The sequence below is a fragment of the Triticum urartu genome, chromosome 2A, assembly GCF_056163025.1.
Source record: "Triticum urartu cultivar PI428250 chromosome 2A, HENAU_Tu73, whole genome shotgun sequence".
NCBI lineage: Eukaryota > Viridiplantae > Streptophyta > Magnoliopsida > Poales > Poaceae > Triticum > Triticum urartu.
Genome location: NC_141874.1, coordinates 907,928 through 933,377, shown reverse-complemented (window position 1 = coordinate 933,377; position 25,450 = coordinate 907,928). Strand labels below are relative to the sequence as shown.

Sequence of the window (25,450 nt, the reverse complement as noted above, 5' to 3'; positions counted from 1 at the left end):
TGAAGAAAGTAATAAACTTACATAATGAGCTATGAGTGATGTGCTCAGAAGAAAGTAAACTTACATAATGAGTTATGAGTGGCGTTCAGTTTCAGTTTCAGTTTCAATACCTGAGTCTGAACTGGGTGTACATACATACATACATACATAAATAAACATGGCAACACCTATATATGATGCTGCCTCAACTGAATCACCTCCAACATCACATCAATCGGTTGCTCTTGGAAGATCATTTCTCTTCCTTTCTTTCTTTCTTTCAGCGACTGCAGAATTAATAAGCATGCTTTAAAATGTCTAGTACAAACCTCCATCGGTACCAACCACAAATTTAGGAAATCAACAACCCAGTGACTCTGCAAAATATTTTGTACGTACATTTGCTTGCAATCATCCATTTATACATCTTTCCATCTGTCTATCTGTGTCCCTTTTTCATCTCATCCATCCATTCCAAATTACCAAGAAGAAGAAGAAGAAGAAAAGACTCTTTTTGGCCGAATAAAACCGACCGACCGACCACCCAAAAACTAGCCCCAAAAAAGAAAAGAAAAAACCCAAAGAACAAAGAAAACCTCAGATCGAGCTTTTGCTGCTTAATTTGCCAGGAATGCATTGATTGCAGAGAGCTAGGTCCTAGCTACCAAGTCGGTCTAAGTTGCAAATGAAGGAGATACTATGAATATGGTGATCTCATCTGCCTAGCTAGGCTAGCTAACCCCTCGCCTTCAGATCAACCACCACCACGCTAATGTTATCGGAGCTCTCCCTCCCGAGGGCCAGCCTCGCGAGGAGGGCCGCTGCGCGGAAGCACCGGGGCTCTTCCTCCTGGGAAACTGCCGGTGCGCTGCCGCTGCTGCTGGGAGTGGCTTCGCTGCTCCCTGCTGCAGCAGGAGCTCTGGTCGGGCTCCCATCTTCCAGGCATTGTCGTGCCACGTCGCAGGCCACCTTGTTGGAGATCACGTCCCACAACCCGTCGCTGGCGAGGATTAGGCAGTCGTCGTCCTCGCACCTTTCGGTTATGCTGATCTCTGGCTCGCATATCACTTCTGGCTTCAGGAGCCTGTGCCCTGCAAGAATTACTTTAATGTCAAACAAGATCGAATACTTCATGCTTCACAACAATATATATAGTGATACAAGAAATAAACTTGTTGTAGACATGAACAAACTTCAAGTCTCTGCTTTTTTGCCCTCTTTTCAAAATAGTTAGAAAAACTGCTCTCACATTAAAATCAAATTAACGACAAGTACCCTGTTCATAACATTATGATTGCTACCATTGGTAAACTTGAGCATAAAGTAGCACGACTTGATCCAAGGTAACTCGGCAAATAGCACAAGATCTAATTGGCAGTCCAATAAAGTCACCTATCCTGACTACTTATATGATTGCTACCTTCAGGAAAGGTAATAAACTGAAAAAAAACACACTTTCAACATCGATGAATCGGAGACGAACATGTGTGTCCTTCTTGTCCACTCCATTTTTCTGTGGTTGTTGTCTACTGTCATATACTATATGATAATGTAACTATCTGGAACTGCTCTATAAATATACACCGCGAGGCGCCAGAGTGTTGGACCTTGAGTGGCTGGCGTGTGATGGATGGACACGGTTCATATATATGGTCAATTTCTTTGATAATTAACCAATTGGTATGGCACAACTCATCAGGTCACTGCTAGTGATGGCCATTAGTTTTAGAGGCCGAAGATGTGACCAAATTATTTATCTTGTCAACAACAGCAAAAGTGACATATGTATGTACCGGGAGGTCACCCATTGGAAGATGGTGTTATCCTTTTCCCATCTCTGTCACTCATTATCCAATATACAAAAGAAGAAGAAGAAGAAGAAGTAGCAAACAAAAAGTGTAGAGGATATATACCTAAGTTTTATAGAAAGTACACCATGAGTCACAACCCGTATCTATCTTTTATAATTATAAGCATGAAACTTAAAAAGGAAGGAAGGACCATTCTGGCATCCACCAAACTTAAATTATTTCACACATATTTTGTTTTCAGCGGAAAGGTTAACATGACTACTCTTTGTAATTGGCCGAAGACCCTAAGCCGGCGGTTGTTTATTGGTAGTAGATATAGATGGATGGTGGTAGCGAGATGCAAAGCAACATTTTATCATACATTTGTTTCCATATATAAGAAGGCAACAACACAACACGACAAACATTGCCCCTTTCTGATACGATATTATAGTGTTAATGATCACCCCTCCTTGTTAATGGGAGCAAGACCACGTGTGTGAAGCGACGAAACGACACATCCTGGTGGCATGCATGCCGCATTGCATACATTTCTCCACTCAGGCTGGCTCTCGAAAAACAGTCTCATATGTGACATCTGCAACTTGTTTGGTTGCCTGCATATGCACTGCCTGCATATGGACTGTCTGCATCAGTGGATCAACTTTGGCATGTTGTTTGTTTGCCTGCATTGTCTCGGCGCATACAACTACACGTTGTTTGATTGCCTGCATGGGGTATGACTAAGAGCTAGCACTTGCACTTAGCACATAGGGTTAAGAGCTAGCAGAGGAAGGGGGAGAATAAATGCAGTGTGCGTCCGACCATGACGACTGCGGTGGATAGTGGCTGTGGCCCGTGTCCGACATGACGAGCATGGAGTCGTGGACGAGCGACCCCGTCGGCGGCACGGCGAGCGACACCGTCGGCGAACTAGTTGCGGTGCTCGCGCAAAGACAGTCGGCAGAAGAGGAGAATGTAGTGCCCGCGCCATGGTATCGTCGGTGCAGTGGACGAGAGAGGAGGCCGAGATGATCGACGCCGAAAATGATTCAAGTGTAGTAGGGCGAGAGAGAAGAGGCCAAGATGATCGGCCCCGTCGGCAGCGCGGGCGAACCGCAGTGTGCACGGAGGCAGAGGACACAAGAAGCAGTGTGCGCGTCAGTGCAGTAGGAGGACAACAGAGTGTTGGCCGAGATGAGCGACGCCGGAAACGACTCTAGTGTAGTAGGACGTGGGCAAGGAGATCAAGGGGAAGGGCTTCGGCGTCGAGAGGGACGAATAGGAGGGCTCTGAGCAGAGGACAGAGGAGCTCGACATGGCGGCGTCAGTGCAGTAGGAGGACAACAGAGTGTAGGCCGAGATGAGCGACGCCGGAAACGACTCTAGTGTAGTAGGACTTGGGCAAGGAGATCAAGGGGAAGGGCTTCGGCGTCGAGAGGGGTGAATAGGAGGGCTCTGAGCAGAGGACAGAGGAGCTCGACATGGCGGCGTCAGTGCAGTAGGAGGACAACAGAGTGTAGGCCGAGATGAGCGACGCCGGAAACGACTCTAGTGTAGTAGGACTTGGGCAAGGAGATCAAGGGGAAGGGCTTCGGCGTCGAGAGGGGTGAATAGGAGGGCTCTGAGCAGAGGACAGAGGAGCTCGACATGGCGGCGTCAGTGCAGTAGGAGGACAACAGAGTGTAGGCCGAGATGAGCGACGCCGGAAACGACTCTAGTGTAGTAGGACTTGGGCAAGGAGATCAAGGGGAAGGGCTTCGGCGTCGAGAGGGGTGAATAGGAGGGCTCTGAGCAGAGGACAGAGGAGCTCGACATGGCGGCGTCAGTGCAGTAGACTGCTGCTCAAAGAGATGAAGCTACGATCGTCGAAACCAAAAACTTACAACACGAATGTTGTGAGGAACTGCAAGATTAGGCTGCTGGTCAAAGGAAATTTCAAATGATCAACCGTGCGCGACGAATCTGACAAAATTCGTCCAGAATAGCTCCAAACGAGAAGACGAGATTAAGAACTTATGGCCGACGAAACTACGAACCGATCGCCTGAATGGAACCGTAGCATCGAGGTGCATCTTTTTTGTGTAGAGCTTACCTCAAATCGAAGCACCGTTTTGTAGATCAGAGGGATGAGATTAGATAGGAGCTTAATGAAGGTTGAAGAAGAAATCAAGTAATCACCTAGCATCCCTTCCGTCTCCGCTCGTGCAAGGGCCCGCTGGCGTGCGCTCGCCTCGGCCTGGCTCGCAAGAAACTGTCGATTCCTGCCTTTTCACCGAGCCAGCCTCTGGGGCTGCTCTAAGAAGCGTGCGATGCAGACTCAATAGTGAAACCAACCAAACAAACAAACAGGCCTCTTGCTTTCCGTGCGGGCCTAGTTGGGCTCTATGCGGGCAACCAAACACGGCCTATGTATACGATCTCCCACCCTGGTCCTGGTGGCATGCGCGTCGCCGAATTTGATGGCACCCGACAGACCACCACGGGCCTTTTCTCAAAAAAAAAAAAAGACAGACAGACAGACCGACCACGGGCCTCCATCTCCACCCTAGCTCATGAGGAGGCTCCAGACATGATTGTTGCTCCGAGTCAGCTGGCTGAACGGCGCACCACTAGCTTCCTTCTTCTTCTTTTTTGCGGGGAAAAAAAGAAATTCATTAATTAAGTAGCTTCCTTCACATCGTGACACCGCTTGACCGTCCGATGACTTGGTTGCATGGAAGGGGTGGGCCACGAGTGATGCGATCGAGCACCCAGTGAAGCTTACATGGTCTTGGATCGACACCTCACTCTAATGCCACATTCCCATTCCCATTCCCATTCCCATTAGAATTAAGCCTATCAGCCGCGAGTAGATGCAGATTGACCTGCTAGTCCTTAACTTGATGCATGAACTTGCCGGAAAATTGAAGACATATATATATATATATATATATATATATATATATATATATATATATATATATATATATATATATATATATACATGGGTCAAGTTATATATAGGAAGGAAAGGAAAGGAAAGGAAAGGGAAGGAAGGGAAGGGTGCGTAGTGCGTACGTACCTAGCGCTCGGGACATGGCGAGGATGCCGCGGACGCGCGCCCCGTTCATGTACATAACCTTGCCGCCGGCCGCCTTGATCCGCGCCATCTCGTCCGGCCGGTCCGGCTGCATATATCCATCGTCATCGTCCTTGTTGGTTAGTTATTATTAGTAGCATGCATCGCATTGCATAATAGTAGAAGAGAGATGGATGCCCTTCCTTCCTTCTTTGTGGATGGGACCCACCTGGCTAGCTAGCTTTGAATCCCACACCCGCCACTGCCGTCACCCCACGTGGCTTTCCTTTGAGCCGCACCAACAACACGTGTATCCTCACCACCGGCGATGGCGAAAGCGACCCCCTCCCCTCCCTCCAGCCTAGCCTAGGAATCTAATCTCACCACCACCACGTGGCGGGCGTATGAGCTACTACTAACCTAATCTAATCCCAGCCCAGCCAGACAAGAGAAGAGGCCCACAAAGTTACTGTATATATGAGCTACTACTAATCGTACGTACGTATTCCACAAAGAAAAGTACTGTATGTATGAGCCTCCTTCCTACAGTACATAAATATAATCACAGCCCTCCTCCATATTCCGCTAGCATGTTGCAACCCAAGCAGAGCAAGATTGATTACATACGTACGTACCTAGTGGCGTGCAGGTTATTACTTTATTTACTTATTATACTGTTGCATCCCCAACAAAGAAAGTTTCTTCCTTTGCTTTGCGTGCCACGTATGTACGGATAGGACGGAGTTAAGGTCAACTCCACCGCGCGACCCTTTCCTATTCGCCCCCATCTGTTTGAGGTAAAACGAAAAAACCAGACAGCCCAGCGCGCGACCGTAAACGGACATTTGTCCGCTTTGTGTCCATTTTCGACCCATCTGCGGCCTAAGTTTGCGCCGGTTTTGGGATGAATCCGACAGCGCGGAGACGGGCGGGACGCACGCGCTTGTCCTCCCCTGGCCCGCCTGTCGGTGGGAGAAACCAAAAACCCCCCGTGCCCCATTTAGCGCACGCCATTTTCCACAAACCCTCCCACGTCCCTCCCGCCCACCCCCTCTCTCCTCCGTCCATGGCCGACGCCCCCCCCCCCCCCCCCGAATTTCGGTGGCCTGACCGTCGACCCGCTCATAAAGGTGAAGAAGAAGGCGGCCAAGGCGCCAAGGAAGCCGCGGTCGGAGTGCACGCCGGAGGAGATAGCCAAGTTGGACGCGGAATCGGCGAAGAGGAAGGAGCGGAGAGCAGTCGTCAAGGTCAATGCCGCCGCGGCCAAGTTCACCGCCCAGCGCGATGCAATGGAGGTCGCGGTCGACGAGAAGGAGGACCTTGTCAACAAAGCGCACGCCCTCCTCATGCTTGGCATGGGCCGTCCGGCCGGGTTCCCGCAGCGGCCGCCGGCCCCGCGAGCACAGGCTCGTCGGTCGCCCAGCCTCCGCACTGCCAGTCGCGGACCGCGCCTATGTCGCCCGGCTTTCCTCCGCCAAGACACGACGGCCAGACCCATTTCTCAGGGTCGCCGGACGTGGGCTTGTTCGCGCCGTCCACACCGCGTCCCGCGGCCGTCATCGACCTCAACGTCACGCCTGGGTCCAGCAGCGGCGGCCGGGCGTCCGTCGAGATGCAAAGAAAGCAAGCACGGGCACCGTTCACGGGCACCATGCCGGCCCCCCGCGTCTTGTTTGACGGAATGCCCGACCCCTTCTACAACCAGTACATGAAGGACGTGATCTTCGAGGGTGGGCATGGCCGTGCCTACGACCCCGAGGAGACCCAAAGTCAGGATGGCCGCGCCCAGTACGTGCCCGATGAAGAGGCCGACGACCATGCTGACTACGACCATGGTGACTCGTGGCATGAAGACGATGACATCTATGTCGAAGGTGATGGTGATGAAGAAGAAGGCAATGACGTTGATATTAGTGGCGAGCCATTGTTCATCGACGAGCTCACCCAAAGAGCGGAAGCACAAAAGACGAGGAAGAGCATTCGCATGGGTTCATACACACAAGATGAGGACAAGTTGATTTGTCAAGTTTGGATGAAGATTAGCCAAGATCCGAGGACCAGCGCGCAACAAAAGGGCATTGTTCTTTGGACAAGAGTCCACAAAACATTCCATGAAAGGAAGATGTTTGAGCCCTACCAATTTACAAGAAACTGTGGCATCGACTTGATTCAAAAGAGATGGTTGTTCATCCAACAAGAGTGCAACAAGTATTGCGCCGCATTTGAGAGCGTTGAAGCACGGCCCGTGAGTGGCCTCGGCGTTGGGGACATGGTATGCTCTCCTCTTCCTAGCCCTTTTCTTGCTACGGCCATGAGACTTCGGCCGTGTATATGTTTGCATGTTCACTTGTTGTTGATCATGTGGTTTAGGCATTTCAATCTTTGGAGGCATTCAAGGCTGTCACAATGACAAGCCATTCACTCTTATGCATTGTTGGACGATCATCAACAATTGCCCTAAGTTCAAGAACCAATATCGTGAACTACAAAGAAAGAGAGGACTAAAGACGATCAAGTTCGCCAGAGGTGGAGATGGCGAGGCGTTGAAGAGGCCGAAGGGCAAGACCAACTCCAAGGTAGATGACATACGTGATGCCTCATCCATGGCATTGCATGACACTTTGCATGGCATGATGTCCCAAAAGAATGTGAGGGACGAGAAGAAGCGGCAGAGCAAGGAGGAGCAAATGAAGCAATACCTAGACCTTCAAAGAAAGAAGCTTGAGATGGACGAGGCGGCCAGGAGGAGGAAGATCGACATGGAGGAGGCGGCCCGGCAAAGGCAGCTCGACATGGAGGAGGCGGCCCGGCAAAGGCAGCTCGACATCGAGGCCGACAACGTCAAGGCCAGGCAGAGGCAGCTCGACATTGAGGCCACGAATGCCGCCACTAAAGCGAAGGAGGTGACCCTTACGATCATGAGCATGGACTTGTCGAAGATGAGCGACAAGACGAGGGCCTGGTTCGAGGCCAAGCAGAAGGAGATGCTCGACGCCGAAGGCTTGAATTAGGTCGTCCGATTGGCCCTGGCCGTTCTTTTTGGAGGCTAGCATAGGTGACGCCCGTCCGCTGGGCCGCTGGCTGTGTGTCGGCGAGAAAATATTTATTTTGATGGCCGGCTGTGTTGCGGGCGAGGATAACTATTCATTTTGGAGGCTGGCTGTGTTGCCGGCCGCTGACTAATGCCGGCGATGGACGTGTAGGGCGCTGGCTCTGTTGCCGGCGTGATAAATCGGGACCGCTGGCCTGAACTAGGACTTGGCATTTGAAACGTTCTTTTGGTTTTTTAAATAGACACGAATAGGATGGGGCAAATGGATGCAGAACACGTCCAAATACAACCCCAAATCCCTACTCAAACGAACAAAATCTGAACAAAACATAGGTAGCTAGCTACGCCCCGCCGGTGACCACCTCCTCACCTTAAGCATCTTCTCGCTCATAAACTCCCGAGAGCCGACACCTCCTCACCTTTGACTTTGGCTTTCCTTTCATCGGTGGGCCTCCGCTGGCCGGTCAACGCACGGTCAACCCTCGACTCCTCGTCCGTTGGCCGGCCGGCGGGAGTACAAAAAATGCTCACTTGTCCACGCAAACAAATGGGTCTCACTAACAGCGAGTATGCACCAAAGATAATGTTTAGTCCACGTATTAGCTTTGGTCAAAATCAAGCTTTGTGAACTTTGACAGTGTATCAACAAAAATATTAACATATACAATAACAAATTAATACCATTAGATTCATTATTGAATGTACTTTCTTATCATATAAATTTGTTATGGTAAATGTTTATATTTTTTTTATAAACTTGATCAAACTTTGTGAAGTTTGACTTCAGTCAAACCTAATATGCAGAGTAAATAAAAATGAAGGGAGTACTTTCTTCTTCCCGTCCCGTAATATAAGAGTATTTTTGGCACTATATTAGTATAAAAAATATTCTTATATTATGGGACATATTATGTATGGGACGGAGGGAGTACGTAACACACGAGCGAGCGAGCGAGCGAGGACGAGACATGCAATCATGCATTGCACCCAAATAGCTAGAGATGCGGCACACCTACATACGTACGTACGTCCACAGTCCAGAATTAGGGGAAGCAAGGACAAGGAGGACTCACGTACCTTGTGGTCCTGGGAGAGCGGCACGGCGACGCCACCTCGTGAGAGCACGGCGCGGGAGTCGCCGCAGTTGGCCACGATGAGGCGGTCGCGGACCAGCAGCGCCACCACGGCCGTCGACCCCACGATGGCGCCTTTCTGCGCCGACGACAGCAGGCAGGAGCACGACTTGGGCACACTCGCAGTGCTCCCGCGCCCGCACGCGCACGCCGACACCGCCAGCGCGTCCGCCCGGGCGAAGCTCCTGGATAGAGCGCCACGCCACGCCACTTGCTCCGACGACGCCGACGCCTCCGCCGGTTGCTCCTCCGACTGCTGCCGGTTGTTGAAGGCTGCCGCGGCGCCGGCCATCTCCTCCGCGAGGATGACGTGCATCTGCTCCCTGCACAGCGCCGCGGCCTGCATCGAGCATTCATGCATTTCATCCATTCCATCATAAGCAAGCGTGCGTTTACAAGTGATTTAGATAGATGGAGACCGGAAGGAAGGAATGAATCAATGCAAGCAAGGAATGTAGTACTCCTATTAGGAAGCTGCATGCTACGTGTCGAGCTGGAGCTGGAGGTGGAGGTGGAGTGGAAGCTGCTGGAATGTGGCCAGGTCATTGGTGGCCAGGTGGATGGAAGGAGGTCTTCCTAGAAGGAATGCAAGCACTCTAGCGAGTAGTATTCGACAGCGAAATGCATGCGGACGTGGCGCTACACTATCTCATCTCATGCTGGATCGGATTGGATGCTGCAGGCAGGCAGCTTTTCCTTTGCATAATCAATCAAGCCGCGTGTACCTTCAATTCTCTTCTCTTTGGACTGGGGACTAGTCCAGTTAATTACTCTACTTACTAAGCAAAAACTTGTAGCTAGGCATTAGATTAGATTAGACAATTGATTGAGTAAGTGAGGCGGCATGGCGTGGCGTACGTGGGGGCCGCCGTGGCCGTCGAAGACGGCGAAGAGGTGCATGGGCGAGCCGTCGGCCCAGGCGCAGAAGCTAGGGTGCAGCGACACCGTGTCCTCCATCTCCCGCAGCCGCCCCGCCAGCGCCACCGACCCGAACGACACGGGCCATCTCTTCTCCTTCTCCTTGGAGGAGGGCAGCTGCTGGGGCGCCGCCGCGACAACCGCGTCAGAGCCCTCCTCGGCAGCGCTCTGCGAGGACGGCGCGGACTCGGAGGAGGAGTCGGAGGAGGGCGGCGGGGACTGCACTACTTCCCCTTCCTCGGCGGGGCCGGGGGCCGGGGCGGAGGAGGCGTGGTGGGCGTTGAGGCGGCTGCGCCTGCGCAGGCGGCATTCCTCGGAGTCGATGTGCCCCTCCCCCATCTGGTGGGAGGGCATGTTGTTGACGCCGGCGCTGGCCATCACCATGGATGGATGGATGGATGGATGGATCGGGCGGGCGGTCAGACGGGGTTGGAAGAGGACTCACACGGAGGCGCGTGGCTGCAGGTACCGGAGCAGCAGCAGAGCGGAAGCGACTCTTCCCATGAGAGAGAGAGAGAGAGAGAGAGAGTCTGCTTTGGGTTGGCTTCAAAGGAGGAGCAAGAAGAGAATAGGGAAGAGGAGGAGCAAGTGGGTTTGTGTTCCTCTGTCTCGCGTCACGTCCGAAACCCGCCGGGGCCCACATGCGGGGCGACGTGGCGACACGTGTCACGCGAACCGGACCACCCGCCCTGCCTGCCTGCCTTCGTGTTTGGCTGCGCCGTGCCGGATGCGCTCAATCGTTTTTTTTTAAGCATCAGTACAGACACAAGCACTCATATACATGTGCATACACTCATCCCTATGAATACACACACGCACACTCTACCCCTATGAGCACCTTCGAGAGACTGAGCCGGCATATCATTTTCGTTTTTGGGAGCAACTGGTTAACCAACGCTTCTTCGGGAGCCTCGCAACAATCAACGTCATTTACGCTCTTTTAGTCATTCGCCACGTGTCACGTTCTGGATACTTTCTTTGAATTTTGTTTTATTTTGCCACACACGTTTTCAGTTTTTTAAATGGTTTTTTCGACATTTTGGATTTCTCCCGATCTTTCTTAGCTTTCTGATTAAAAAAAATTGAAAAAAAAATTGCGCAAAAAAACGTGTTTTTTTCCTCTTTCGCGAAAGTCACGGTTTTTCTTCCGTGAGAGGCATGGTTGTGCTTTATTGAGAGTCACGGCCGTGCCTTTCGAAAACGAAAAAAAACGCGTTTTTTTATTATTTTTTTCTTTCGCGAGAGTCACGGTTTTGCTTCCGCGAGAGGTACCGTTGTGCTTTCGCGAGAGTCACAGCCGTGCCTCTCGGAAAGGGAAAAACAAAACGCGTTTTCTGTTTTTTTTTCTTTCGTGAGAGTCACAGTTTTGCTTCTGCGGGAGGCACGGTTGTGTTTACACGAAAGTCACGGCCGTGCCTCTTGGAAAGAGAAAAAAATACGCGTTTTCGGTTTTTTTCTTTTGCGAGAGTCACGGTTTTGCTTTCGCGAGAGTCACGGCCGTGCCTCTCGAAAACGAAAAAACGTGTTTTCTATATTTTTTTCCTTCCACGAGAGGCACGGTTGTGATTTCGCGAGAGGCACGGGCGTACCTCTTTCGGAAAGGGAAAAAACCGTGCTCCCGGTTCGTTTTTTTTGTCTGATTTTTTTTGTGAAAAAGAAGTTCGTCAAAACCTATCAACATGGGATCTAGTTTTAAAAATTTCGACGCGAGAAATCCAATGGTGAAAACGATTCGAAATTTGGACGCACGGTTTAAGAGATAAAACGTTTTGAATAAACGGATCTATGAAAAAAGGAAAACTCTCAGGTTGCGACAAGTGGCGCGCTGCATGTGCGCCACTTGTCGCGACCTGGAAAATGAAGTATTCTTTACAAAGAGTACTCCTTAATTAGTGATTTCGATCGTTTCCGGCCCCTCTCTCCAACCAAGTACAAGTAGTAGTAACATGCATGGCCCAACGGCCCAAATTTCCTGAAAAAGTAAATAAATGTTCAATAGGAAAACACAACGTGCATTGTTTCCCTTTTTCGTATGTTAATATTTTTTTGTCAAGAGGAGTATTTGTATTGGGTGAAAGTGTCTCTGGGTACCCTACCTAATATTGTGAAAGAGCTAAAATAAACAAATAAATAATACGGGTTGGGTGTCATTTCCCTAATAGAGTATTTGTATTGTGGTAATAGTTTTTTTTTCTTCACATTTGTGGTGATAGTTTTCAGTGCACTGAAAACCACAAAGACACGCGATATGCCATTTTTCATCGATCCAAAAAAAAAAATCATACCGTACCGCATTTCAAGTTTTTGGCCATAATGCTGGCCATCCACGCAACACCATATTTCATCGCTCCGTTTGAGAAAAAAAATGGTCTAGCCATAACATACATAATGAGTTGCCCTGTTGCAACTTTTGAGTAGTAAGCAGCTAGACAAGATCCTTCATCATTCTTTTCTGTAATAAGAACCTGAATTCGCATTCCTCAAGCCTTGAACCAAGTTGGTTGGAATGCACCCACATGAACAGTAAATTCCAGAAAATTAGTATACAGATAAAAAAAGTTCTAATTTTTTTGGGATGAATATCACCAATGTTTCCAACATCCTACACAGTTTTCACCCAAAAAACGCATTTGTAGAGGTGTGTGCCAAAAAAGCACTGCTCCAAATGTTTTTTTAGCCTCAATTATTTTTGTACAAGCATCCACGGATGTCATTTCAAGATGAAATTTTGCAGGATGTTAGAAATTTGTTGATGTGCATCCACACAAAAAAAAACCAGTTCTTTATTTTGTTTTATTTAATATTTCATTTTTAGAATTTTTTAGCTCGGGGGCAGATTATCCATGTCCTACATACACTCCCCTGATCGAGTGAGCTAGACTCACTTCTTAGCTTCCCCCTACTACTGAAATTTAGTTACCGATGCCGGGTGTTTACGTCCACCTGCCACTACTAATCTGGGCCTAGGTTAGCCATGGGCCAAAATTATCAGTGGCAGGTAGTTGCAATTATTTTTTTAAGGGAAAGAAGGAAAAGGCAGATTCAAAATCTTTTTTCTTCGGACTTTCCCAAACACAAAATACCTCCTTGTATTCGCACTCTCAAATGAGAGTGGAATAAATTCGACTTTCATATAATATCTTAATAGAATTCCATGTAATGATCAATGCATTTTTTTTGATTCTATATTATCCGCATGTGTAGAATACTAGCAAGAGAATATCCCTCCTTTTTTATGTAATTGAAATGGTATTGACGAATAACAAATAAACATACTAGTGTTTATTAGTGTCGCATAAAACCCGAAATGGGGCATGGCCAAGTGGTAAGGCAGCGGGTTTTGGTCCCGTTACTCGGAGGTTCGAATCCTTCCCTCCCAGATTGTTTCAACAGTGGAGGGCCATTTTACCCGTCCGACACTGCTCAAATATGTAGGTATTTTGGCTTTGTGCATTTTGTAGATTTTAGTGTGTTATTTTTTATGACCATGATATTGTATGAAAAATGGTTTGAAGTTTATATGTTTAGTTGTTGCCATATTTTACAATTTTATTAATTAATTTGTAAAATTTGAACTGCGGGTACATTCATTTTTTCCAAAGTTTGGAAGAAAGACCCTAGATATGATAGTTAACATATTTTTATGTCCCATGAAACAAAAGTTTGGTGCTTTTAAATATGTATATGTGAAAATTCAAACACAGAAACTTAATCATAAGGGACTGGCTAGGAGCCAGTTGACTGAAAACAAAAATTGGTTCAGACGATATTACATCTGCCTTTATTTTAGATCAAATGGCAAAAATAGAACAACAGAGTTAATAGAATCAGAGTATTTAACAAAAAACTACCACATTTCGTGTCTACAAACTACCACTTTACAAATTTGTGCGGAAAACTATCACTTTTTGACTAATCTTTGACTAAAAACTACCATGTTTGGAAAGTGCTTGATTCACCTCTTTTAAACGCCTTTCTGACAAGATGGGCCCATCTGTCAGCATCAATCTTCTTCCTCTTCCTCCTCTCTATCTGGCATTTCCTCAAACACATCATGTGCACTTCGCGCTCTTCTTCATGGCGACGTCCCGGCGAAGCACCTCTCCAGCGCTAGTCGGGACTGCAGACGGCGGCGCAACCACATCGGCTGGAGCTTCCTTGGTCGTGCTGGCGTGCCGCGGCCTTGCGTGCGTGCGCAGCAGCCGCCACCGCCGCCGCGTGCTGGCTGCCGTCACCGCGAGCGTGCGTGCAGCCGCCGCCGCTTGCTGGCCGGCTGGCTTGCGTGCGTGCTGGCTGGCCACCGCTCACGGCTGCCTCCGCCATGGCGGCCATGGCTGTCCACAGCCACGGCAGGGGCCGGCCACAGCAGTGACGACCGGCGGCGAGAATTCCGGCTGCCCCACGTCGTGTCCAGATACCCAACCCTCTCGTAGCTGCAAAACATCACAACACACCAGCGGTTAGATAACACAGCATGGTAGTAGTGTTAAGCTACTCTTCATGAATTGGATTCCGATGGTCACCTGGGGAGCAGCTTGTTGAGGAGGATGCGGGTGAAGGTCGACTTGCCGCTGTTGGAGGTGCCGCACACGAGGACGACCGGAGACGAGAGGTCGGACGCGATGACTTCGGTGGCCAGGGCCCAGTCCTCGGGGACTACCACTTCCGGCGCGCCTGCTCCGGCGGAGGAGCTGGCTTTTTTAGCCCACTTATGTGTGGGCCCAACTAGTCAGAAACGTGTTTTAAAAAGTCAAATCAGGCTTTATTCAGACTTGGTAGTTTTTAGTCAAGTATTAGTAAGAAAATGGTAGTTTTCAGTCTAAATTTGTAAAGTGATAGTTTGTAGGCACGGTTCCATTAACTGAAATAGTTTTTTGTTAAATACTCATAGAATCAACTGACCCAAATCTTGAGTCAGTCAATTATGATCTTATAGGCCAGTCCAACTCTGTTTCTATTTTTTATGCACTCTGTCTGCGAACTAAAAACACACAATGGGCTGGTCAAAAGCAGACCCGTTACATTTTAAAATATTGAAAAATTGTGTATTTTTAAAAAGTTGTACATTACATTTGAACAAGTATTCATGAGATTCAGAAATATGTTTTATGACATTTTAAAAAATGTTTGTACAATGTAAAAATATGTTTTCATAGTTTTAAAATATGTTTATACAATGTAAAAATTTCTTTATATAGTTTAAAAGATTTGTAATGTGTGTTTGAAACATATTTAACATGTATTCAGAAAAATGTTCAAAAACATGTATTTGAAAAATGTTAGCCATGTATTTGAAAAGGTCTTTTAGATGTATGCAAAAAAAGTACAATGTGTATGAAAAAAGTAGACATTAAACATAAATCTGAAAAAATGTTGGTCATGTATTTGAAAAATGTTAAACGTGTATTTAAAATGTTCCTGGTGTATATGAAACACATACAATGTAGTATATGAAAAAAATTAACATGTGTTGAAAAGAAAAAGAATGGACAAATAAAATGGAAGGAAAACTGGTGAAAGCCAAACACAACAATTTCATGACAAGAAGAAATTACTGAGGCGAATTTATTATGCTTGACAACTAAACTTGTCATCCTTATTAAACATAATTTGCCATGTTAAAAGTCAGATGTTCGCTAGATATTTCGGTCCTTGATCAACAAGCACAGCTAGCTCAAGAGAATATAATATATAAAGCGTGAGTCACGCACATACGCACGGTTTGCATATTCTAACTCTGCTTCGATCGGTAAGCTTGCTTGTTATAATTAGAGTAGCTACGTAGGCTTTGATGATAGGTAAGGATGCAATTCATGCATGGCTAAACAATCTAATCTTCTTGTGGCATCACCACCTGACTAATTAATAAGCATTTCTATATGATCACTTGTCCATCGCCTCACCACTCTAATCTAACCCAATTCATCATCTCTACACACCACATGTATGTTGTCATGCTCATGCAGGGTATTTGATCACCAGCTAGCTACTCCCTCCGTTCCGAATTACTTGTCTTGGATTTGTCTAGATATGGATGTATCTAGACTCATTTTAGTGCTAGATACCTCCGTATCTAGACAAATCTAAGACAAGTAATTCAGAACGGAGGGAGTAGATCACAAGGATAGCTAGCAGGGTATTTGATCAGATCAGATAGCTAGCAGCCTAGCAGGGTAATCAATCACCAGCTAGCTAGAGCTAGACACCTAGACCTAGTCAATGTCCTCATCCGTGGCGGTCCCGGCCACCGCCACGCCGCCGACGGAGTCCATCCGGGAGCTGCGCGGGTGGCTCATGGTGCTGGCCACCCTCATCGCCTCCATCACCTACGCCTCCGGCCTCAGCCCGCCGGGCGGCTTCGAGAGAGTCAAGACGCCGCTGCTCGCCGACCCCAAGAGGCCGCCGGCCGCCTCCGGGACGCAGATGCTCCCTTCCCTTTACCTCGTGAGCCCGGCGAGGTGCAGGGTCTTCTACTACGCCAACACGGCCGCCTTGGCGCTCTCGCTCTCCCTCATCCTGCTGCTGGGCAGCCAGGACCTGCGCCGCCTGGCCAGGGTCAAGGCCCTCGAGATCCTCGTCGCGCTCGACGTCGTGGCCCTCCTGGTGGCCTACCTCGCCGGCGCCGGCTCGTTCGGCGACCTGCAGCTCCTCGTCTGCGCCGGGGTCGTCCTCGTCGTGCCGCTGGCCCTGGTCGCCATGTCGTCGCGCCTCTGCGGGAACTACTTCTGGGATGAACTCTGAAATCTGAATTGGTTTAGTCACCCTCGATCGATGCTAGAGCTAGATCGATCAATGATTCGCAAATTTAAATATGGCCCGAAAAGCAAATAAGACAATTTTTGATGGGCCATATATTACACTTGGGTTCTCTCTCCTCCTCTTTTCCCACCGTGCACGCAATTAGGGCGAACCGTCGTTCCCCACTGCCAACGATGTACTATAGTTTTTCCTCAAGCTTTCTCATCTCCACAATGTAGCCATGGCTCATGAGGCTAGGGTTTGTAGGGTATGTCAACACTATGGCAATAGCGATGACAATGGTTTCCTCTGCAATTTGGTACTCCAGCCTCATCTGGGTCACGTCGGTGCATCCTTGTAGGAGCCCCACAAGGGATAACCCTTACTTAGGTGCTCATGAGGGTGGTCGACCAAACACGCCCCCCCCCCCCTCCCCCCCTCCTTCCCTCGCTACGTGAATTTGGGTTAAGTCAGGCCCCCTCTTCCAGTTTTGGCAAGGTCATTCCTAGACCGATTTTTCGTTGTTTTTTTATGTTTTTTATTTTAATTTTTTTACTTTCTTCACTTCTAGTTCTTTTTCATTTTGCGAACATCTTTCAAATTCATGAATCTATTTTTTTCACATCATGAATATATTTAAAAATCACAAATATATTTTGAATTGTTAACATTTCTACAATCAAGATTTTCTTTTACAAATTTGTGAACTTTTTAAAAATTGTGAACATTTATGAAATCCTGAACCTTTTTCCGAATTCATGAAGAGTGTCTTAGATAATTGTGAACGTTTTATGAAATCATGAACATTTTTTAAATTTAAGAACATTTTATAAATTCAAAACATATTTTAGAATAGTAAACATTTTCAAAATCGTGAACATTTTCTAAATATGCGAATATTTTTCGAATTAGTGAACTTTTCTTGAAATTCATGAATAAATACTTTTTGACCCATGATTTTTTCTTGAATTAGTAAACATTTTTTTCAAATTTGGATCATTGTTGAAATTATCAACACTGTTTGTATTGTTGAACATTTCTGAAATTCGTAAACGTTTTTTTGAGTTCATGTACATTTGTCATTGGTGAGGAAAATTCTAAATCCAGGAATCAGTGTCAAATTCGTGACTTTTTCTTGAAATTAGGAACTTTTTTGAACCTGCATTTTTTTAAAGAATCAGAAAACAAAAACAAAATGATAAACAAATAGGGAAATAACGGAAAAGAATAGGAGCATCCAGCCAAAGCACACGCGTGGGAGGCAAGGGTACGCGATTGCTCACTATCCGACAATCCATGCGTGGAAAAGGAGCTCCCCTTCCTTCTGAGGCATCCTATTTGCTGCCTGTGTGCGTCAGATTTTTTTTGAGGGGTAAAACCAAAACCAAGCTTTTTCATCAAAAACAACATGTTGTGGGATACAATTCAGGTCATGGGGTTGTCGCAGTGCTGCTGAAGCGAAGCGAGTGAGCACCACAAAATGGGAAGGCCCAGTTCGAGCGAGCACACGGTTTTTTCTCTATTTCAAACAATATTTATATTTTTGAAAATTAATGTTCGTGTTTTCAAAAGGTGTTCACGTTATTCATATTTTGTCCACTTTTTATTAATTTTCTACAATTATAAAATTGTTCAGAATTCAGAACTATTTCACATTTTTTTAAATATATCTTTCTTTTTTTCATTGGTTTGTAAAAGGGATTTTTAATTCCGTGCCCCTGGTTTCATAGTTGTGCTCACTTTTCCCCATCTGTTAACTTTTTCCTCACTTTTCCCCATGTCTCGTGTTTTTTGCCTTCACATTTTCCTCACTTTTCCCCCTGAAAAAATGCCCAAAAAGCACGGGAAAAACACGACTGGGAAAAGTGAGCACAACTAAGAAACTGAGGGCACGGAATTAAAAATCCCTTTGTAAAATGTGTAGCTTACAAAACTGGTTTTTTGGGTGAAAACCCTGATTAAAAACCAAAGAAAGTTTTCTAGAAAATCGGTCACAGGCAAAGTCGGTTATCCATTTGCACTACCCTTCAGCGAATGCTCCCTTGTTTGACGCATACGGGAGTCATGTAGGAGCTCTCCTTCCTTCCTTCCTTCTTTCATAAGAGGAGCTGTGTAATACGTTGGCGCTCGCGCGGATCGATAGATGGGCCGCGGCCCACTAGCATCTACCTAGCTGGCTCGTTCTTCCCCTAATGTATTAGGTTAACTTGGTGGACCGACGGACCGTTGACCGCTGACTATTGAACATCGACTTTTAAAAAATATCATGAACCTGAAAAAATTGTAAATTTGAAAAAAAAAATGGTAAAAAAGATTCATAAACTTGAAAAAGGTTGTGAATCTTAAAAATGTTTGCTCTTTAAAAGAATTTTACAAAATTAGAGAAACAGGTTCGCAAATTGAAAAAAGTCAGAAAATTCGAAAAAAGGCTCGCAAAATTGAATAAATGTTCATGGATTTGGAAAAAGTTTTCAAAAAGTTTTTAAAAGTTTGTGGATTTTTACAAAATAAAAAATTGAATTTTTATGAATTTGAAATTAGTTCACAAATTTAAGGAAATTTGATGAATGGTAAAAATGTTCATGCATTTGAAAAAATAAAAAGAGGGGAAAAAGATAAAAACCAGTAGAAACCAGACAAAAACCAAAAAACTAGAACCAAATCTTCTAGAAGGTTACCAATAGGAGTGATGGGGAGAGGCTCATTTTGGACCGGTGCTAACTATCGCACATAGGCGCCAACTACTAGTACGCCTTTAACTGGCGTGTTAAGTACTATGTAGGAATTAGGAATTGGCAAGAGAAGGTCGCTTACCATTGAGAAGCCCTCACCCTTGAAGAGGAGAAGTGAAACCCCCCTCAAAAAGCGAGAGAGACACAAGTGACAGCCTTCCTCTTCCTAGCTCGATCCTTCTCTGCACTGTTCGGACAAATTAATGTGTTAGTTCCATCAAACACAATGTTCGGACAAATATGCTGGCCTTAGACAACAACACAAGGTGACTGCAGATTGGCCGTGCTCTTCAAGTACCGGGTCTCGAGTTTTGGGGTATACACCTAGGTCTGGCCTTACTTGGTTGTACATGACAAAAGCGTTGTTTACATGCCCCCTTGTTGAAGACTTTGCATGAAGATTGCTGCGACTTGCTCTTCAGGGTGAAAAGTTTCTCATCTAATTTTTAGTGGTTAGATTCATGACAGCGACGCGGGCACGTTGTTTCCCTTCTTGAAGACATTGCTTTTTGAGAACTTTTATCAGAGTATGTGCATTGTCAAGGATAGTGGTAAACGTTGTTGTTTGTTGTTGTGCGCCATTTGATTGCTCCAACAATTCATTCGGTGCATGTCTTTTATTTTTTATCTTCCTTGGCGTAGCTTTGGTCTTATTTGACTTTGCTAGCTGTCGGTGTGGTTTATTGTGTGTCTGCCTATGTGTTGGTTGTGTGCATCATATCTATACAGAGGCGGGGTGTGTGCTCATTGTGTTTGTATCCCTTGATGCTTCATTTTGAGTTAATAAAATCCAACGTTTGTTTTTTTAACATAGTGCAATTGTAAATGTCAACATACATACACGCAGCCTTGTGAATGCATGCACATACACTCCCCCTGTTGCACAGACTTCGCCGAAAAGCTTGAAAATAAACTCAGAAAAAATGCGAGCATCAGTTTCAAGCCTAGAACTTGAACCCTGATAGGCTAATTTCACCACAAGGAATTTAACCATCTAAACTACAGTTGGTTCATGAAATCCACCCTTTGTCAAAAAGTTAATATGCTCATTAGTGACAAATTAACGTGTCATCGTGCGTGCACTAATTGATATAGATATCGGCAGTTTGAAATGAAGCGGGAGGAGACCAACCACTAAAATAACTGACGTGGCAACGTGACGTCTGGTCCCAACTGGAACACTGCATCCAGTCTGCTGACCTGCTCTATCCAAAGAGCTACTACTAGCTCAAGTGGTACTGGTTGAACTCGTATTCATCATAATTATCTAAATCAAATCAATGCTCAAATCAATACATAAAGAAGATAACTTGACTAACATGTCCATTTTCCATCATAATCAACATGTCCATCATAATCGTCGATGGTCAAAGCACTGCCAGTTCCATTCTCCAACCAGATAGTAGATGGTCAAAGCACTGCCAATTCGACCTCTAATACCTACTCTAAGCTAGTTATACAAACTGTCACGTGTCCGTTTTTATTTTCCCGATTCTAATACAGACTATACATACCATTCTCGCTACCTCTATTTTTAGGGTGTCACCGATCTATTCATCTTCGAATCATGGCAGTACAACGAATACCAAAAATAATAAAAATTATATCCAGATCTGTAAACCACCTAGCGACGACTACAAGCACTGAAGCGAGCCGAAGGCACGCCGCCGTCATTGCCCCTCCATCGTCAGAGTCGGGCACAACTTGTTGTAGTAGACAGTCGGAAAGTCATCGTGCTAAGGCCCCATAGGACCAGCGCACCAGAACAGCAATCGCCGCAGATGAAGAATAACATAAATCGGAAGGATCCAATCCAAAGACATACGAACATAGACGAGCACCAATGAGATCCGAGCAAATCCACCAAAGATAGATCCGCCGGAGACACACCTCCACACGTCCACCAACGATGCTAGACGCACCACTGGAACGGGGGCTAGGCGAGGAGACCTTTATTCCATCTTCAGAAAGCCGCCGCTGTTTCGTCTTCCTGAGCAGAACACAAACCCTAACAAAATTGAAAGAAACGACTAAAAACGAAGCCCTCCCGCCGGCCTTTGGCAGGATCCACCGCGCCTTCATGGCCCTAGGGCCACCGGAGACGAGGCGGACCTGCGTCGGAGCCGGTGAGAGGTAGAAACCCTAGCTGCTTTTTTTTAGGAGGAGGAAGAGGCAGCGGCTTATGTTTACAGATACTATACGAGTACACATTGGACGCGGTCTAGTAGATTCAGAATTCGTGGTTTTAGTCGGATGTATATGCACCTGATATGAAAAAATAATTTAGTAACTAAAAAAAGCAAAAACAAAATATGAAATATTTTTGAAAACAAACTTGATCTTTTGTTGTACTCGTATAAAAATAAACGGAATGACTTTCATGGTATTCTAAATGGAAACAAAAAATCAACACTATACAAGTTACTATTCACATTTTTTATCATTGCCCGAAAGTCGATTGGAGTTTTTTCTACATGAAACTTTTTATACAAGTACAACATAAGGTCAATTTTTTCCGAAAGAAATACGATTTTTTTTGTTTTACTTTTTTCGTAGTTACTATCTTTTTTCTCATATGAGGTGCGCACACACCCGTGAGCCAACGGATATTTCCCGCCAAAAGCTATATTCTAGCTTGACCTACTTTGCATAGGGTGTGCACGGTGCACCTATCCTAGAAATACCCATGGTGGGCTGCAATCTCAGTAGCCTATACGCATCTTCCCGTATGCCGCCATTTGTCTACCTCTACGCGCTTCTTGCCATCGACTCTTGAGCCGCCCCCCACCGTGTCGGTGTCGAGCAGGAGATCACAAAAAAATGAGACCAACCCAAGGTCTAACCTTCGTTGGCTTTTTTTAATAAGAGAAACTCCGCGAGCACCGCGTCTCAAAGCCAAGGCTTGAACTCAGATGGGCTAGCAGCTAACCTCAACTGCCCAGCCGACGCCCCATCCTCTTGAGCAAGAGATCAAAATTGTCGCCTTTTGCATCCACATGTTGCAGTTGGCGTCGTCCTCTGCCCATCATCATTGTTGTTCTCCAACAGTCGTGAGTACAAGTTCGACCGTCATGAGCTCCCTTATGACCATCATGGAGTAAAAACAAAAGAAAAAACTATGACCCACTGACGAGGCGGGCTCCACTTGTTATTGCCTGTCTATATCGAATAGAAAGGGGTGGAGAGACTGGTGGTCAGCCGGAGGAGGAGCACGGTGGAAGCACATTTGTTATTTTTTCAACCGCCTAAATAATTACCTCCTCCGTTCCGTAATATAAACGTTTTTGCAAGCCATGTTAGCTTGCAAAAACATCTTTATTATGGGATGGATGAAGTAAATATTTTGGTGGTCTCTTAGAGATGCTATCATCCTCAAACTAACTACTCCTTGTAGTATCAAAAAACATCTTATATTATGGGACGTAGGGAGTGCCAATTAACAGAGAGGTAATCTAGAAAAACTTGCCTATATATGTGCGTCGTGTTTGCCGGCCGGGCATCTGAATTAGAGTACTAGTGGACGTTTTGAACGATCTACCAGCATATATATGTTACTGTATTGAATGGTGGTCTACCAGCATTGTTAATTTAACTAGTATAGTAATTAAATGGTGGCTCCTTGTAGTTGGAGCGTGTTAAATACTGGTAATTTAGTGATGGAATGGAAGGAAAGAATCCAAGGGAGAGCGACACATTCATGCATTCATTCAAAGTTCCAAGGAGAGTGTCACGTCGTCACTTACGTAAAGCAAATTATATTAGCACAAAGGTCCGGTCGAGCAAGCAGCAGATGCATGAACGTGTGATTGTCTACTTTCTAGCTATCCTGACCTAAGCTGATTACTTAGTTGGTGTTTATAAACTAGTAGTAGTAGTAGTATATGTGACATGCGCGATGAGACCAAGACAATTGTCGCCATGGCATAAGACCACTACTCGTACGACTTATAAATTAATAAGTTTGATCCTGCCGTGTTTTATAACTAAGGTTAAACTCGATCAATGCGTACAATGTTTCATTTCATATGTTGATAGATCATAGTACCCATAGATCCGGCCGTGTTTTACTATTACTGAAAAAGAATAGGCTAAATTAAAGGTGGAATACTCTTTGCGGTGTTTTCATCAACAGCGAGACGTCTGTGATGACTTTGTCTATTTCCATAACTATAAGCGAACTTTTGTTTTTTCTCTTTTTTGTGTGAATCTTCAATAGGCGCTATATATATTGGTGTGTGTTTGTGTGTGGTAGTCTAGGCCATATATACTCGGTAATTCTACAACAATTATATCCATCTGTTTAGAAATGTAAGCGGCCGGGTTGTAAAATGAAATAAAATAAGATGAAAGAATATATATACTACTCCCTCCATTCCAAAATATAGTGCGCCCACGCTTCCCGAGGTCGAACTTTGACCATAACTTTAACAAACGAGACCGACTGCGGCGGGAGAAAAAGTTACATAATTAAAAACTTCTTTCGAATACGAAATCACTGATATAACTTTTGCTCCCGCCGCAATCGGTCTTGGTAGTTAAATTTACGGTCAAAGTTGAAGCACGTAGATAGAGGAAGCACTACATTATGGAATGGATGGAGTATTACATCGGTATTTAAATATAAGTCGCTGGAGCAGTTTAGTTTACACGACTTATATTTAGAAACGAAGGGAGCAATAAACGTCCATTTCCCAACAGTGTGGTGGTAGCAGTGCATGTGTTAGTTGGGTGTGATGGAGTAGTCTTATTTGAAACGCTTGGGCGATAAAATCCCACCACGTGAAGCACTGTAGTGTGCATGTTGTTAGCACTGTAGTAGGAAGGGAAGCATTGAGCTTAATTACTTGTAACCATGCATGCATGCATCGCATGTGATCCATGAGAGATGAGTGAGCACACACCACACACCATGCATTTGAAGGGAGGAACATGCATGCACAGCACAGTCCTCCTACAAGGGAGGTACTGCTAGCTTTGCCAACCATGTAGGAGCTGTTTGGCTACAGAAATGGTAAACGACACTGTTAACGTAATCAGATTACAGCGTTTAAGGAGGTGTAATGGGTGTTTTTTTTAAGTTTGTTTGGTTCACGTTTGGTAAAGGAATCGATTACCCTCGCTCTCTTGCTTCGCCCAGGATCTCTAGCATCGCCGGCCATCTCCGAAATCAAGCGCCGCCGGCCATCTCCGAAACCAAGCACCGCCGGCGGTCGTATCTTGTGCGCCACTGGCCGTCCCCGGGCATGTGCAGTGCCAACGGCCTCCGATCTCAAGCACCGCTGGCCCTTCCCGAACACCACCGCGGGCTGCTCCAATCTCCGTAGGGATTCGAAGGGGATAGGGAAGGCACCGGCGCCGGAGCCGGACTCAAAGAGGATCATGGAGGCGGCGGCGGAGGAGCAGGAGGGGTTCATGCGGGAAGGAGGGGGCTCTCGGGGGAGGAGGGGGTCATGGGCTCGGTACCGTAACCTTTACTGATGGGTTGTGGGCGGTATCGAGCAATAACTGGGCCGGACCCGTTAACGGCGGGATGTGTTTACGGAGTTGAGTTTCCAAACACAGGAGCTACATTCCGTCCCTGTAAACATTGTGACGAATTAATAAAGCCTCGTGACGTTGCCTCAAAAAAAAGGTAGCGTTTTTCCTTTACGGTGTAAACAGGCCCGGGGCAAAAATCTCTGAACCAAACACCTCCGTAGTATGTTTTCACTTCACACATGGGTATGGGTATGGGCAGGTTGGGGGAGAAAGAAACATGCACCTTCATGCATGCAGAGATCTGAGTCGTAGCAGTCACTGGTCAGTGTTGTGTGCCTCCGTCTCGATCTCGATCGACTGGTGCATGCATGCATGGCATGTTGTGTGTCGGCCGGGCCAGCGCCGTCAGCGACGACCGGACCATGATGCTTTGTCATGCATGCCCCCGCCGGATTTTCTTTTCTTGAGATCACATCAGATCCAGATGCTGGCTGGCTTAATTGTAAGTAGGTGCAGTCTAAAGTACGTAGTACTAGGTGTGTTTCACGTGTGGTGTTTTATTTATTTGC

At 46.3% G+C, this 25,450-nt stretch overlaps 2 protein-coding genes across 2 annotated transcripts; one reads left to right on the top strand and one right to left on the bottom strand.

Moving 5' to 3' along the window:
* Positions 1-579: 579 nt before the first annotated feature.
* LOC125534932 (putative protein phosphatase 2C 37) lies at positions 580-10,492 on the bottom strand. Its single transcript, XM_048697978.2, has 4 exons — positions 9,874-10,492; positions 8,960-9,355; positions 4,834-4,939; positions 580-1,070 (listed from the first exon to the last, which is right to left on the bottom strand). The coding sequence occupies exons 1-4, from the start codon at positions 10,315-10,317 to the stop codon at positions 715-717; spliced, it is 1,302 nt and encodes a 433-aa protein (XP_048553935.1). The 5' UTR covers positions 10,318-10,492; the 3' UTR covers positions 580-714.
* Positions 10,493-15,699: 5,207 nt separating this feature from the next.
* Positions 15,700-16,956, top strand: LOC147982649 (uncharacterized). The gene has a single exon (XM_087539309.1). It carries the CDS (start codon positions 16,153-16,155, stop codon positions 16,672-16,674), a length of 522 nt encoding a protein of 173 aa, XP_087395435.1. The 5' UTR covers positions 15,700-16,152; the 3' UTR covers positions 16,675-16,956.
* Positions 16,957-25,450: the final 8,494 nt, after the last annotated feature.